The sequence below is a fragment of the Miniopterus natalensis genome, chromosome 9 (genome assembly GCF_054644295.1).
Source record: "Miniopterus natalensis isolate mMinNat1 chromosome 9, mMinNat1.hap1, whole genome shotgun sequence".
Taxonomy (NCBI): Eukaryota; Metazoa; Chordata; class Mammalia; order Chiroptera; family Miniopteridae; genus Miniopterus; species Miniopterus natalensis.
The window spans coordinates 60,633,489-60,648,066 of NC_142089.1; the positions used below are offsets into that span (position 1 = coordinate 60,633,489).

At 42.0% G+C, this 14,578-nt stretch overlaps 1 protein-coding gene across 1 annotated transcript; it reads right to left on the minus strand.

Annotated features, from left to right (window-relative positions):
- Window positions 1-655: 655 nt before the first annotated feature.
- Window positions 656-11,758, minus strand: NRSN1 (neurensin 1). The gene is made up of 2 exons (XM_016209833.2): window positions 11,294-11,758; window positions 656-1,082 (listed from the first exon to the last, which is right to left on the minus strand). The coding sequence occupies exons 1-2, from the start codon at window positions 11,504-11,506 to the stop codon at window positions 684-686; spliced, it is 612 nt and encodes a 203-aa protein (XP_016065319.2). The 5' UTR covers window positions 11,507-11,758; the 3' UTR covers window positions 656-683.
- Window positions 11,759-14,578: the final 2,820 nt, after the last annotated feature.

Below are 14,578 nucleotides of genomic sequence, written 5' to 3' on the forward strand. Positions count from 1 at the left end.
CTATTTAGTAGGAGGAGCTCAAATTTCTTGGCTTCTAATTAAGTGCTTTTGGACTTTGCATAAACAGACGCTCTTCCTTCCCCCAGATTCTAGAATCGGCAATTTTAGCTTAGGTGACCCAAACCAAACAAAAAGGATCTGTGAAGAACTCTAATAAATGTATCCAATCTCAAGAGCCTCATGTTAAGGTACAGTTAAAAGACTAATAATGTTTGGGTCAAAATCAGGGAACTCGATTTTTCTAAGAACACGTGACAATATCTTACACATAGTGAGACAGGGATGGAAGGCAGCACCACACAGGAAAGATTAGAAAATCCAATATTAGAAAATAAAACGGGCCACGGTAGCAATTGGTAGGCTGGTCTGAACTGGTCAGGGCTTTCCAATAACACGGAAAATGACACAAAGCCACAATCAATGAGAGGGGAGTTTCAGGGGGCTCCTGGTGGACACACAGAGGCACCCTCTAAGCAGCTGGGTGCCTGTGCCCAGGGTGACACAAGGCATCCACCCTCACCAGAGCCACTGAGCTAAGTGAGTGTGAACCCATGCCCTAGGTTGCCCACAGCCGAGCACAGCCGTGGAGCAAATCAACGCCCATGTCCTGGTCACCTCGAAAGCTGGCCTGCTCCACTGTAACCATTTGCGTAAATTAGAGAGGAGAGGGTGGGGGAAATGGTTCAGGTTGCCAACACCGGCTGGACATTTTGAACCCTGGACAAAGTGACTGGTATCTTTGTTTCCCCGGGGCCTGGAGCTTTTGTAATGGGCTGGGCATGGGTCTTGATGTCTGCGATTCGCTCTTTAAACTTTTGCTGCAGGAATTTTTCTTCTTTGGAGTAGCTTTTGGCAAACACTGACATCAGCAGGCAGCCTGCCATGGACGTGCCCCCGATGCAGAAGAGCACGGCTCCCGCCAGCTTGCACATGTCAAGGGCTCCATTAAACTGGACGGCGTGTGTGTCAACCACCACAAAATCCGCTTCGCCAAAGGCTTCGATTTTGGGGGGCACAAGAAAGCCCACAGCCAGAACAGTCAGTCCGAGAACCACAAAGACTGTACCGGAGATGAGTCCGACCTAGAGAAAGACACAATGAAGTGAGACCGATAAGCCCAGTGCCTCAGCTCTCCTTGAGCCCTCCAGGATGAGGCTTGTTTTGGGGGGTGGAGTGAATTTCCCCAGTCAACCCCAAATACATCTAAGCAGCCTACACCATTTTCTGGTTAAAGAAGGTGATGAAAAGAACACCTTTCTGATTTTAATGCCAACCAGAAACTGTCTTGATATTTCCTTTGAGCTTTCAGTGTGTACAAGGCTTTGCAGATGACAAAGCCCCCCTTTGCTAACATTGTCTCATCCAGTCTCGAGGAACAGAAAGCAGCCCTGATACCCAGGAGCTGGCCTGACTATCCATGAGGCCTTGATGCTGTTGGAAGCTGCCTGGAGCCTACAGCAAGGCTGTCGTTCTCCTGTTGACACCGTCGATCATCAGACAAGCGCATTTTGCCCCATGAAACTTCACAGTTTTCGCTAAGCATAGACAAAAACAAGGTCAAGTACCCAACACCATTCTCTCCCCTCTGCCAATATGAATGACTGCTGCTGCTTTACCAATTACAGCTTTAGTCTCGCTCTGGGTTGCCCTCCCTATAGATAAGATTCCTTAAGAAATTCAATCATAGGATTGCCCCAGGGTGAACTCTCCTATTCCCTTAGATCCTCCCCCAAATCACCCAGCCAAAGCCCACATCCTATATGTCCTTCCTCACACACCCTTACTGAAACACCCCAGGAGCCCTTATGGTGTCATCTCACTGTGATAAACTGAATTCATTCAATATATAGGTATGTCCTGGTGATTTTGTCTGGAAGACAGTGACAGTCTGTATAACTAACTACTCAACCCTTCCCCAGGTAAGTGGGGAAGGAACCATACTTGACAGTTCACAGCTGAGGAAATGTAACCTTGCAGAGGGCAAGTCTCTGGCCCAGGATGAACAGCTAGCAAGTGGCAGAGGCAGGGCCAAGAAGCCTCAGATCTGACCCCAGGCCAGTGCTCTTTCTCTAACATGGAGCTATTTGGTTGGGCTTATGCAGATGCTGAGAAGTGTTAGGAGTAGCAGATGGAAATTTCACTGCATAGGCTCAAGCTCTAATAAAACGTAACATGCTAAAGATGGAAAGTAACATGCCATTTGGTGGTTTAAACCTAGAGGTTTGGAATTAACAGACACAGGCTTGGATTCTAGCACTGCCGACTAGCACTGAATCATATAAGGAAAGTTACCTAAATGCTTTTGTTAATTTCCCCACCTATAAAAAGATAAATGATAATAGTATCCACCTCATAGAGTTGTTGTAAGGACTAAATGAGACCATGCAGGAAAGATTTAGTCTTTTGCCTGGCTAAGCAATGCATTGTAATAAGTAGCTGTTATTATTTGGAAATGCACCTCTTGTAAAATTATGCTACTTTGGCAAGCACATTACAATTGCTCAATACTTAGAATAAAGAACAGCTGATATAGTTATTTATTTTTTAAACACATTTTTCATTTCCTCTGGTTTCTAATTGCTTTCAGCTAGAATAACAAGGTTGGAAAAATAACTAAATGCATAACCATTTAATCTTGAACATTTAAAGTATGTTTATTTAAGTTATTTATTGATTGATTAAGTTCTATGGTAAGACACTAATAGGGAAGGTTTAGATAATAGAAGGAAAACATATTTGCAAATCCATTACCTTAAGAAAGGGGGAGAGGCGAATTAGTATTATTGAGCATTGTGAACCTCCAGGAGAAATATATCTGCCAAGAACTCCTCATAGTTAATTGGGCTCAAATTCATAATCAGAGTCTAACAGCCACTGCTGGCAAAGGCCTCTCATGCATGCTAAGATTCAGGAGAAAGCCTCAGGTTGAACTGTGAGCCACCTGCACTGTGCTCCTGCACAGCCTGAGCTGGCCCTTACAAAGGACTTCCCGGCATCATATTTCAACCAATAGGCTGAGACCTGCCTGTCTACTCAGAGTTGCACAGCTATAGCCTCATTTGCATATTTACTGACCAATCAGAGCAGCTCCATAATGATCAATCAGAATAAGCAATTCCAGCCAATTGGGACAGTGCTATTTGGGCCAATCAAACCTCACAAATTTGGATTCCTCATTTTACATAAAAGTGGACCAATCAGGAATCAGGGGGGAAGTTTTTTGTATATAGCCAGTCTTCCCATTGTCTTTGAGAAGATGACTTTCAGTTTCTCCCGGAGTCTGAGTTTCTCCCGTTTTATAAATTGTTTTACCTGAGTCAAGTTTCTCCTTTTACCACACCTGAGATTGGGTACTCTTCGTGGAATTGGATTAGTGCCAGTGACATTTTGTTGACAGCATCTATTATGACTTAGGCATAGTGCTAGATGTGTTTATCCCTATATCTGCCTCTATCTAGAGGTAGATATATTTACCCTATTTCACCTGTAAGAAACTGTGGTGTATAGTTCAAGGTCCTATAGTTAGCAGATGGCTTGACTGCACTTAATCCAAGGTCTTCTAAGCCCCCTACCTCTTTTATTCTCCCATGATGCTTCACCAGTTACTACTCTGTATATTACTTGCTATTATTTTTTTATTGCAACAGGGTTTTTGTTACCATAGATGGACAAAATTCTAATACATAATGATGTGAGGAAACTGACGAACAAAAAAGTTAATATAATCTCTTCTGAAAAAAATTAAAACTATTCTCTGTAAGATATAAGTAGTGCAGAAAAAATTCGGTTGTAAAATATAACATTTCAAATGGCTTTCTACATTTTTCTAAAAATGGTGGTGAATAAATTCACCTTCAAAGACTAACCACTATTTAAAAATAACTTTTAAAAAATGACTCACATTGGAAAATTCTGAATGCACAAACTAAATTAACTTAAATATCCATGGTGACTTGCTTCCTATGTCACTAAATTACCTCCCTCAACAAGAACTGGCACTAATTTCCAAAAACTGAGGGCAAAAACATGTATCCATCTCAGCTTCTGACGTTCTTTAGAACAACTGAGGCCAATGCTCTCCATTTCTTATTTGTCTTGTTTCCCCACAGCTCTGATTCCAGCCTATACTCAATAAATATTCCTGACTGAATAACCTAAGCCACCAGATTGCTGAATATGGGGCCAGGTGATTGATTCTCAGAGCAGTCTGCTCCTCAACTGAGCAGTGCTTTATAGATTAAAATTTTCTCTTGGAGTATCACTCAAAAGCTAAAAGGCAAACCATGACTTGCAGATGGCAGAACTTCTGCTCACTTCAAGGACTGGAAAGTGGCTGGCCTCCCTGAGCCTTCTCCCTTTGCCTTGCTATATCCCTGTATCTGAGGGATGCCTGCCGTCTGTGGCGGGGGCCATGATATAATGAATAGCTAACTCCAAAGATTCTGAAGGTGTCATCAATGTAAGTCTAATGGGAATCTTCAAGAAATGTGTCCAGAGAGGGACTCTAATCTGTTAAAACGTATCAGGGAGAGCTTGGGATGGAAGGCATGAAGGATCAATGATGGGATCAAACTTCCCTGCATCTTAACTTCCCTCCGCATATAATAGAGGTGAGGAGGGATGCTGGCATACATCAGCTTAATTCTGATACCATGTGGGAATGCTGGAAAGGATAAAATACTTGGGGAGAGATGCTATACGGTATCTTAACAATTGTCTCTGGACACAGATCTAAGCTGAAGTGGTCCTAGATCTAAGAGGATAAGAGTTCTATTAAATATAGTTTTAAAAATGCAACACAGAGATCTTCTGAGGGTCAAAGAGAGCAAGGCAGGCAAGTTGAAATGCTGCTTGGCAAGGCGCCTCCCCCAGGCATACCAGAGCAGAGCAGCCTGGGGCTGTGGGATGGTTAGTGAGAAAGAAAGACCTCCCCAGACTGGGACAAAGCTTAAAGACAGTATCAAGGACAGCTTTTGAGCTGTAATTTCTGATGACTCCCTTGGCTGTGGGGAGCATGTGTGAAAACCCAGTCCCTGCTGTTGGAAAAGAGGACTGGATAGGGAAGAGAACTTGGATTCCAGAAATTCTGCTGCTGGGGGCGACAAGCCAGAGAATGCTGTTATTTTGACCAACATCTCCTTCATTGTATCTCTGAGCTGATGAGTTCTGAAAATGCAGTTTACTCCAATGAGCAGAATTGGCAGCAGCAGCAACGCAGCTGTTCTGGCAGAGAGGAGGCCGTCATGACTGTTGGAAGCAAGACCTGGTGTGGCAGGGAAGAGCAGCGTGTGGGGGAAGATGCTGGATGGAGCTAAATGTGAACGGAGCCATCTGGGTTAGAGGTAATTCGGGGGAAGCACATAGAGAGTGAAGACTTGCTTTTCTTCTTCATTAGCCCCGAGGGCTGCTGCTGACCTCTCCTTAGCAGGATCTGAGCTATGGGTGGTGTTACTTGCCAGCAGTGATGACAGATTCTTGCTTATGTCCCGACCTTCTTGCCTGACCTGCCTGTAGGGACATTGAGCCTTACAAAGTCAAAAGCCGATGCCAGGCTCTGATCTAGGTCCTTTCACATGCCTTACCTCCTACAGTGTTCACAGCCCCCCTTCACCTGGGTAGTGGTACCTATTAGCCTGCATTAGATCTTCTACTTTACAGAGGCTCTGTCCCTCTCACACGTGAACCCATTCAGTCGCTTCAATCTTCAGTATCTATTCTAGGTCCCTGTGTTCCTCATGAGATACTGCCTGAAGTCCTTTTACTTTTAACAGCCAAGTTTGGTCCTCTAGGATTCCACTGAAATTGCTCTCTCCGAGGTCACCAATGACCTCCTACTTTTCAAATCCCACGTGATTTTTCTTGTCTTATCTCGTTTGAGTGTTCCTCAGCCATTGGTGTTAAACAATCATGCTTTCTTAAAACCCTCACCACTGTTATCCCTGATACAACTCTCTTCTCTCTCTGCATCTACCCCTTTAACAGCCCACTCACACCCTGCTTCTCCACGTATTGTTCTTGATCGTTGGTGTTCTCCAGGGTTCCATCCTTGACTCATACCTTTTGTCCAATGTGCTCTCTCTACGCTTTAATCTGTGGCTGGCATTTCAACTACCATCTCTATACCAATGACTTCCAAATCTCCAACTCCAGCCTAAATAATTCTCCTGGGCTCTAGCCTCTTATTTCTGACAAATGGAGGCTTGCTACAATCCAATGTGATTGTAACACTCCCCTAAAAGTAGTCATAGTAGTTACTGGGAGCACTGGGTGGAGAAGACGACAGGATGTCCCAAAGGCTCATCAAACACAAATATTCTAACTGGTACCCTTTGCTTCCTTCCTTCCCTTCCATTTTTCCTTTCTGTGTTCCTGCTAGCCACCCATTCCCTGACTCTTGCCTCACATTCATAGTCAATAGCTCATTAAGTCTTATTGATTCTACGCCATAAAGCTTTCTCGAATCTTGTCTCTCCTCTCTGTCACCATGGCTACTCTAACGGCACAGACCACTATTATACCTCGCTCTGACCATCACAATAGCGTTTTTACGGTCTTCATTGCCAGTCTTACCTTTCTTTATACATTCTCCAAGTGCCACCTGAGAAAACATTAAAAAGCACAACGAACACCACATGGATTCTCTCTAAGAGGCTTCCATAGCTCCTCTCATTTCTAGTATGAAACCATCTCCTTAATATCTAGCAAAACTTTGAAATCTAAGATGTAAGTTTAAACTCTGACTTAGCTTAGGGGGGAACCTGGAGACATGCGGACAGATAGGATTGTCTTGAGAGAAAAGAGAGGGACCAGGGTCACTTTCACTTTTAGCAAGGCTATCGGGGGGGCGCTTGCCTTGTACGTGCACATGGCTGTTGGACACCCTTTGAGTGGTTTTGCATATCAATGGAGGAGAAGACGGTAAGAAGGAGGGTAACTCTGAGGTGAGGAAGGTGTGATTGGGAGTGAGAGGACTGCTCTCATCAGTTCACACCTGCCATCCTGACGCTGTTTGCTGCACAACAAGTGGCAACAGCCTTAGTGAAGTCTAGTGCAAGGATAAGAAACATTCTGTCTTGGCAGCAGTACAGGGTGGCAGGGGTGAGTGGGACCACGTCACATAGATTTTTGCATGTGGCAGCGGTTGCAGGCAGGATACATTAGTGGTGGCTGAGGCAGCCATGTGGTAATCTAGAACCCAAGGCACAGAGAATGTGTGTAATACTTGAGTGTGTGTGTTTGTGTTTACACCTGTATGTGAGACAAGCTCCCCAAGAAAGCTTAAACTGATTATTATATTGCCTCCTCACTGTACTCAAAAAAGGGAAGGTTCTAGAGAAAATTCTGTTTCACAGATTTCCAAAGTCATCTGTGATCTGGCCCTTGTATGCAGTCCAACGTTCATCTCCTGACCCCTTCCCTCCAACTTCTGAACTTCTACCCCAGCAATGCTGAACTATTCGCAGTCTCCTGAACATGCCATCTTCTCTCACGACTCAGTTTTTGTGATGCTTTCTTTCTACCGGGTGTCCTGTCTCCGCTTACTCACAGGGGACCTCTTCTGTGGAGCTATTTCTTCCTCAGACTGCATCCGATTCTCCTCTCCCTTTGCTTCCAGTAACTACTTTGACTACTTTTAGGGGAGTGTTTATCACATAGGATTGTAACAATCCGTGTACATGTCCGCCTTTTCTACTTGTAAACTCCTTGGAGTAAAGGCTGTATCTTACTCACAGGTGAAGAATAGAATCTGATTCAGAATCGAATCCCAGAGTCTACCACATATTCTTGTGCACAGTGGACACGTAAACATTTGTAGAAGGAATAGCACTGTAAGACAGATGTTATGTAGATCCATGTCACAGAGCAAAGATTATGTCTCAGGCCCATTTGATTCCAATCTCCATTCTCATTAACCCCCTTCATGCTTCCCACTGCTAGGGAGCTGGCGTGAGGGCAGAGTCCCCAGGGAGATACCAACATGACCACGGCAACCCTGTTGTGGAAGAGGGGGAAGGGATAGCTCACAGCTTGAACCACCTCCAGATGCAATTTGAAATGAAAGAAAAAATATATATAAAAAGGAATCAGCCCGGCCTGCATGGCTCAGTGCTTGAGGGTCGGCCTATGGACCTGGGGGTCAGGATTCGATTCCTGGTCAGGGCACATGCACGGATTGCAGGCTTGATCCCCAGTGGGGGGGTTGCAGGAGGCAGCCGATCAATGATTCTCTCGATCCCCAGTGGGGGGGTTGCAGGAGGCAGCCGATCAATGATTCTCTCTCATCGCTGATGTTTCTCTCTCCCTCTCCCTTCCTCTCTCTGAAATCAATAAAAATATATTTTAAAAAAAGAATCATGTTAGAAACATGTGCATAATCAGTGCCTTTCTCTGTATTTGGTAGAGACCACTTCATAAACCTACTGGAGTGAAGTCAGTTAAATTCCCGAGGAGGAAAGCCACAAGGGGTTGGTTTATTTCCTTGGTAGAGGTGGGGTCTCTAAGACAGTGATGCTTAGGTTGTTCAGGCTGACTTTGGAGTTCTGATTGCCCAGTCTGGTGTTAATGATTGGAATAGGAGTCTAAGATTTTGATTTTGCTGGAATATAATCTCTATGAGGTCATGGATTTTGCCTGTTTTTCTTCTCTGCTGTAGGCCTAGCACAACAGGAGCAAATACTTTTGGATCTTGTTTGGATAAAACAAAAGGGAGAAAACATTGAAATCTGAATTCTGTGGTTGGTAATTTGCTGTGAGTTCTTTATTTTAAATCCATACTTTTATATTATTTGATGAATTTATAGCATCACAAATCACAATCACCAGCGCTTTGGATCCAGACAAATGCTGACAATATTCTGTACTGCAGTGGCATTTTAGGCTCTTGGCACAACAGATCTGGGAGGCAAATATTTGTTTTTTGACACATACTGAAGCAACCTCCCACTTATGTGGATAAATACAATATGTGCCAAGCTTGGCTATTTATTTCATTGGTCCAGGCCAGTAAGGAATCATCGGAGGTGACAGGCAAGGACAATAGCTTGACCAATTCTAATACAGAGCACGTGACACTGGTGAGATTTTGAATTAACACGGGTCATGGGTAATCTATGTTAACAACTATGTTATCCAATACTTTGTTTATTAACTAGATTTCCAGTTTTATTTCCATTTCAGGACTTAATGTTCCATACAGCATCTGGTAATAGTAACTACTATATTGAATGCTTATTGAGTGCATACCAGACATTGTTCTAAGCACTTTGTAAATATTATCTTATTAATTCTCACAACTTTATGTGGTTAGTACTATAAGTAACACTATAAGAGTTCCATTAAGGTCTATTACTTGCTCAAAATTGCAGAGCTAGTCAATGGAAGAGCTGAGATTTGACTCATGCAGTCTGAGAACAGAGTCCATGTTCATAATCCTGATGCTGCATTGTTTCTTGTTACACTATTGCCAATAAATCACAAGTTTATGTCAATGTCAAAAATTTTGAGATTTTTTTTGCAGAAAGTCTAGATGATTAGAAACCCCTGAGGCACAGAATGTTAGAGCTGGAGGGGACCAGAGACACCATCCAAGGCTGCATTTTCTCAGCATCCCTTCCTGAATCCTCAGCCTTTTCTTGATTTCTAAATGTTGGAATGTCCCCATGACCCTTCTCTTCTATGTCCCTACCGTCTTCCTAGGTGATCTCATCTAGACTAGTGCTTTAAATACATACATTCTACATACTACTACATGACTCCCAATCCATGAGCTGCACATCAGTATATTTAAATTCCCACTAGAGATTTCCACTTGCATGTCTGATAGTCATCACCAATATAACAACATAACCAGAATCAAATTCTTTGTTCCCCACCCGTCCTACTGCTCTCCTTGTGTTCTCCATCCCAGTGAATGATAACACCATTCACTAAATAGCTCAGGTTGCAAGCCCTGGAGTCATGCTTGACTCCACTTTGTCTCATATCTAATTCATCAGCATGTTCTGATAGCTTAGCCTTCAAACTTTATGCCAAATTTGAGTACTTGTCACCATCTCCACTAACATCACCTTAATTTAAGCCACCATTATCTCTTGCTGGGGTACTTTAATAGCCTCCTAAATAATCTAGCTGCTTCTACCCTTTTCCTTCTATAGCCTATTTTCTGTACAGTAGCCAGAATTATCCTGTTAAAATATTAATTGGACCATGTCGTTTTTCTGCATAAAATGCTCACATAACTTCTCATGTCTTTCAAGGTAAAAGCCAAAGTCCTCACGGTCATCTATAAGGCTCTACATATATCATCTGTGCCGTTATTTTTCTGAATTCATCGCCTTTCCTCTTCCCCCTTCATTCTACTCCAATCAAATTGCACCTCTTGTTATTTTTTTCAAACACATCAAACTTGTTCCCATTTCAGAGCTTTCAGATTTGCTATTTTCCCAGCCTGCAACGACCTTCAGCTAGGTACTTTTATGGTCTGCATGCTCAGCTCATCCTCATAGTTGCTCAAATATCTCCTCTGAAAACTTTTCTATGATCAGCATACCTAAATACCAGTCCCCCATCACTCCTGTCTTCTTACCCTGACTCATTGCTCTTCATTGCACTTGTCACTACCTGACATTCTATTATGTGCTTTATTTCTTTATGGTCTGTTTACCATGATAGATGGTAAGTTCCATGAGGGCGAGGGCTTTTTCCTCTCCTGTTCACCACTTTAAAACCTAGCATTTGGCAACTTTTTGGCACAGAATAGGTGCTCACTAATTATATGTTAAATAACTGAACACACTGTCTAATGAAGCTCTTTCATTTGAGGAAACTGATACTTAGAGAGCCATGTGATCACATGTCTGGTAGAGCTAGTGTTGGAACACTGACCGCTTTATTATGTCTCAACATTAACCTTCTCTAAATACCCAGTTATTTCTTATAAATAATTGTTATAATTTGTCGAATGTTATAGTTACCAAAATTGTAAGGGATGCTGGGAGCATATAGTATTTTGCCTACAGATGGCTTCACAGTTTGTGAATTTTGTAGCACATTAATAACAGTAGCAAAAATAATAATAATTGAGGGCAATTGCATCTATGTTTAACCAGAAAACGAACAATAATGCCGTTTAGAGGCTTTCTTCAGCTCAAGGTTTATATTCTCCTTGCTGCATTTGATATCACCAGCAGGGATGCACACAGAACTCCTAACCTCACAGTTCTCTGCAGCCAGGGTACTTACCATAGCCAATAACTGTTCCATTTCCAAAGTTAACCACACGCTCTTGACTTACCTTCCAGAATACTGAGCTCCACCTGTTAGGTGATCTCTGGATCTGGAAATCATCCTCATACTCCCAGATCGAGGTGGTGCAGTCCTCATAAAACTGGTGCAGGTAAGACCGGACTCCGTAGCGCTGGTACCCACCCTCGGCAGCAGCCTGAGTCTGCCTGGACCCACAGATGTTGCTGCAAGAACTCATCCTTCTCAGCTGCAACGACAACATGCATGTGCATCAGCCCGGGGCCCAGGCCTTAGGATCAGGGGCATGTTAAAGATGAGAACCAGGCTGAGTAATGTCAGCTTACTTGTACAATGCTCTTTCCTTAAGAGAAGGGACACTTTTCAAGACCTGCCTTTCTTGTAAGCTTAATACAAACTTTCCCTAAATACACAATGATTAGAACTGGTTCTCCATAAGTAAAACCAGACTCAACAGCAGAGCTCACTTAAATTACGCAAAAATTTATGCAAGAAGCACATAAGAAATGGCAACAAAGAAGCTGGCATTTTCATTGTCTTGACAAGTACAATGGTACCTCGGTTTTTTAATGTAATCTGCTCCGGAAGACAGTTTGAGTTCTGAAACATTCGAAAACCGAGGGATCAACAGCTAACAGCCGGGCCCCAGGATCTTGCCCTCAGCAGAAGGTGGGGGGCATGTTCGACTTCAGAGGCGTGTTCGAAAACCGAAGCATTTCCTTCCAGGTCTACGGCGTTCGTAACCCAAAATGTTCGTCCACGAGACATTAGAAAACCGAGGTACCACTGTAATCTTTAATCTCTTGGAATCCAATAGTCTTTGCATGTAAAGAATTAGGCAGGCACTCACTTTCTACAGATGGAACTTGTGTTGGGCTGTCCTTTCAGATGCTTAACCATGTTCCCTTGTGGAAACTACATGGTGTTACTATTCTTTGCAGTTTGAAATCCTGCCTTTGGGTCTAATGCATCTTGCTCTAACATTTTAACTGTCAAGTTATACAGAAGCTTTATTAAAAAAGCTGTTCAGCAACCTACGCATCATGCTTAATTAATCACAAATGACTTAGACAATAGTTTACACCTCACAAACTCTAACATCAGGTAGTTCAGTAATTATTTGTGGTTACATCTGTCTATGTGGGATGCTAAAGTGTAATGTAGAGAGTAGAACGAGCCTTTAGTTATTTTCCATAAAGTGTCTATTATGAATAAGAATTCAGAGAATTATTAAATGAAACTATATTCTGGATAGGTTATTTGGGACTCTGCTTTCTTCTTGGTTGACGTAATCATTACCCGTAAAGAGAGGCATTTGCTTAATTCATGGCAAAAAGGGGGAAGGGTTATGGAGGGATAGCAATTTTGGTGAGTAAAGGAATTCTCGGTTATTCTCAGTTGTTTGGTTTTCTGATCTCCATATAAGCAGATTAATATGTAGCTGGAGATGTGAAATATTGTTTAGATTTTTCAATTAACCTCTGGATGGTTTTCCCTGGGCGGACATAGCCTCAAAATGACAAAGCAAGGAACAATATAGAAGGGCATTTCCCCAGTTGAACCAGATTTTCTAAGAGCTTATGCTATAATTCAAGCTAACAGAAGATATATTAAATGTTTCTAATTAGTTATCAAGAAACCAAGTAGTCATGTATATCTACCAGGAAAAAAATTAATCTAAATTTCTGGCAAGTGCCCCTGTGTGTCCACTTAGTTTGGTTGGATAGACTCATGGGCTAAAATCAGTTGAAGCCAGGGATTTTGGCATTTTCTTGCTCCAGAGCCAAAAAGTGAACCCATCAGAATATCTTGTAAATGTTTGCCCTTGGCCATAATGGGTTTTAGTTAGAAAATGTAGTCAAATTCAGGAAAATACGTCCCTGATCTTAGAAAAATGATGCAATCAGGTGTTAAAGATGGTGATCAGTAACTTCATCCTCATAAGCGCTGGTTACTACTACATTTAGAGCCGACTCCCTGTGCCTGTGCCTTCTTCCTGCTTCAGGTATAGTTACCATAGAAAGAAACCACCCAGCAGGAGAGAGCAGGGAAGGTAGTTTTTTGTTTTTCACTTTTAAACATTTCAAATCAAGCGTTATAATGTACTTTGCCTGATTAGAACAGCAAAGTCTGATGGAACACATTCTTTTGTTAACCTAATTTTCATACTTTAAATGCCAAGATGATTTCTTCAGTACCATTTACTTAATGCTTGTACAATGAAGATGATTAATAAGGGCCATTACTAGTGATCTACAAGTAGAACAATTTTAAAAGCACTTTCTTTTAAGACATTCTAACAAAATATCAGTAAAAGGAAGACAGAATTATTATTACCAATTCTGCTTTGTCATTGAAGAAACTGAGGCATAGAAAAATCATCTGCTAAAGGTTATACCATGAGTCAGGGAGCAGATGAAACATGACAATACATGGACTGAATCACATACTTAGATATTTAGAACCAACTCATTCAAATATATATTTTCAGATTTTTCTATAAAGTATCAGGGACTTTAATATAAAGGACAAAAATAAATATTATAGGAGTAAAAAAAATTCTCTCATAATAACAGTAAGATTTATTTTTCTTAGATGCTGAAGTCTTTCTTTCTCAGGACTGAGCTTTCATGCAGAGCAGCACCGTGTGACATACTTTAGTCATTCCCTGCACAGCTTGTCTCCAGCACACCAGGTTAACTGTTTCTGCTTTATAGGATGAGACTCAGTAATCCAACTTTGTTAAACACAATATAGGTAAAATCATAAGAGATAGAAAGTGTCATAAAATAAATGTTTTTGGGCTGAGTGATGGAAGGCTCTACTCTAAGTCAGAATGGATTTTTAGTGATGCTAAGTACATTCTAGAAAAAGAATCCTAATGAGCCTTTTCTCCCTCTCCAAACACAAGAACTTGGCCTGCACTGTGCTAACCACACACAGCAGAGAGTGGGCTCTAATGCTAGTTCCTGATCTGCAACTTACTGGTCCTGACACCTCAGGCAAGCTCATTAACCTCCCTGGGCTCTGGTTTTATCAACTTAAAATAAGATGGGCGCACTACATAACCTCTCATTCCTTCCAGATACAGTTGTCCAGGAGTTTATGGACATGAATCTACAGAGTTAATTTTTGTTGGGTAAACAACTGGGTTTACTAATTTCCCACCTTTTCCTAAACCCTCATTGATTGATTGTCATTGTCCCAAATTCTGCTTTACTATTTGTATGTATGAAGCTTCAGTTCAAAAGAGCATATAAGCTATTAATTGGGTTAGTTAGTTGGTATTAAGTAGAATGAATGGTTGTGTATATGG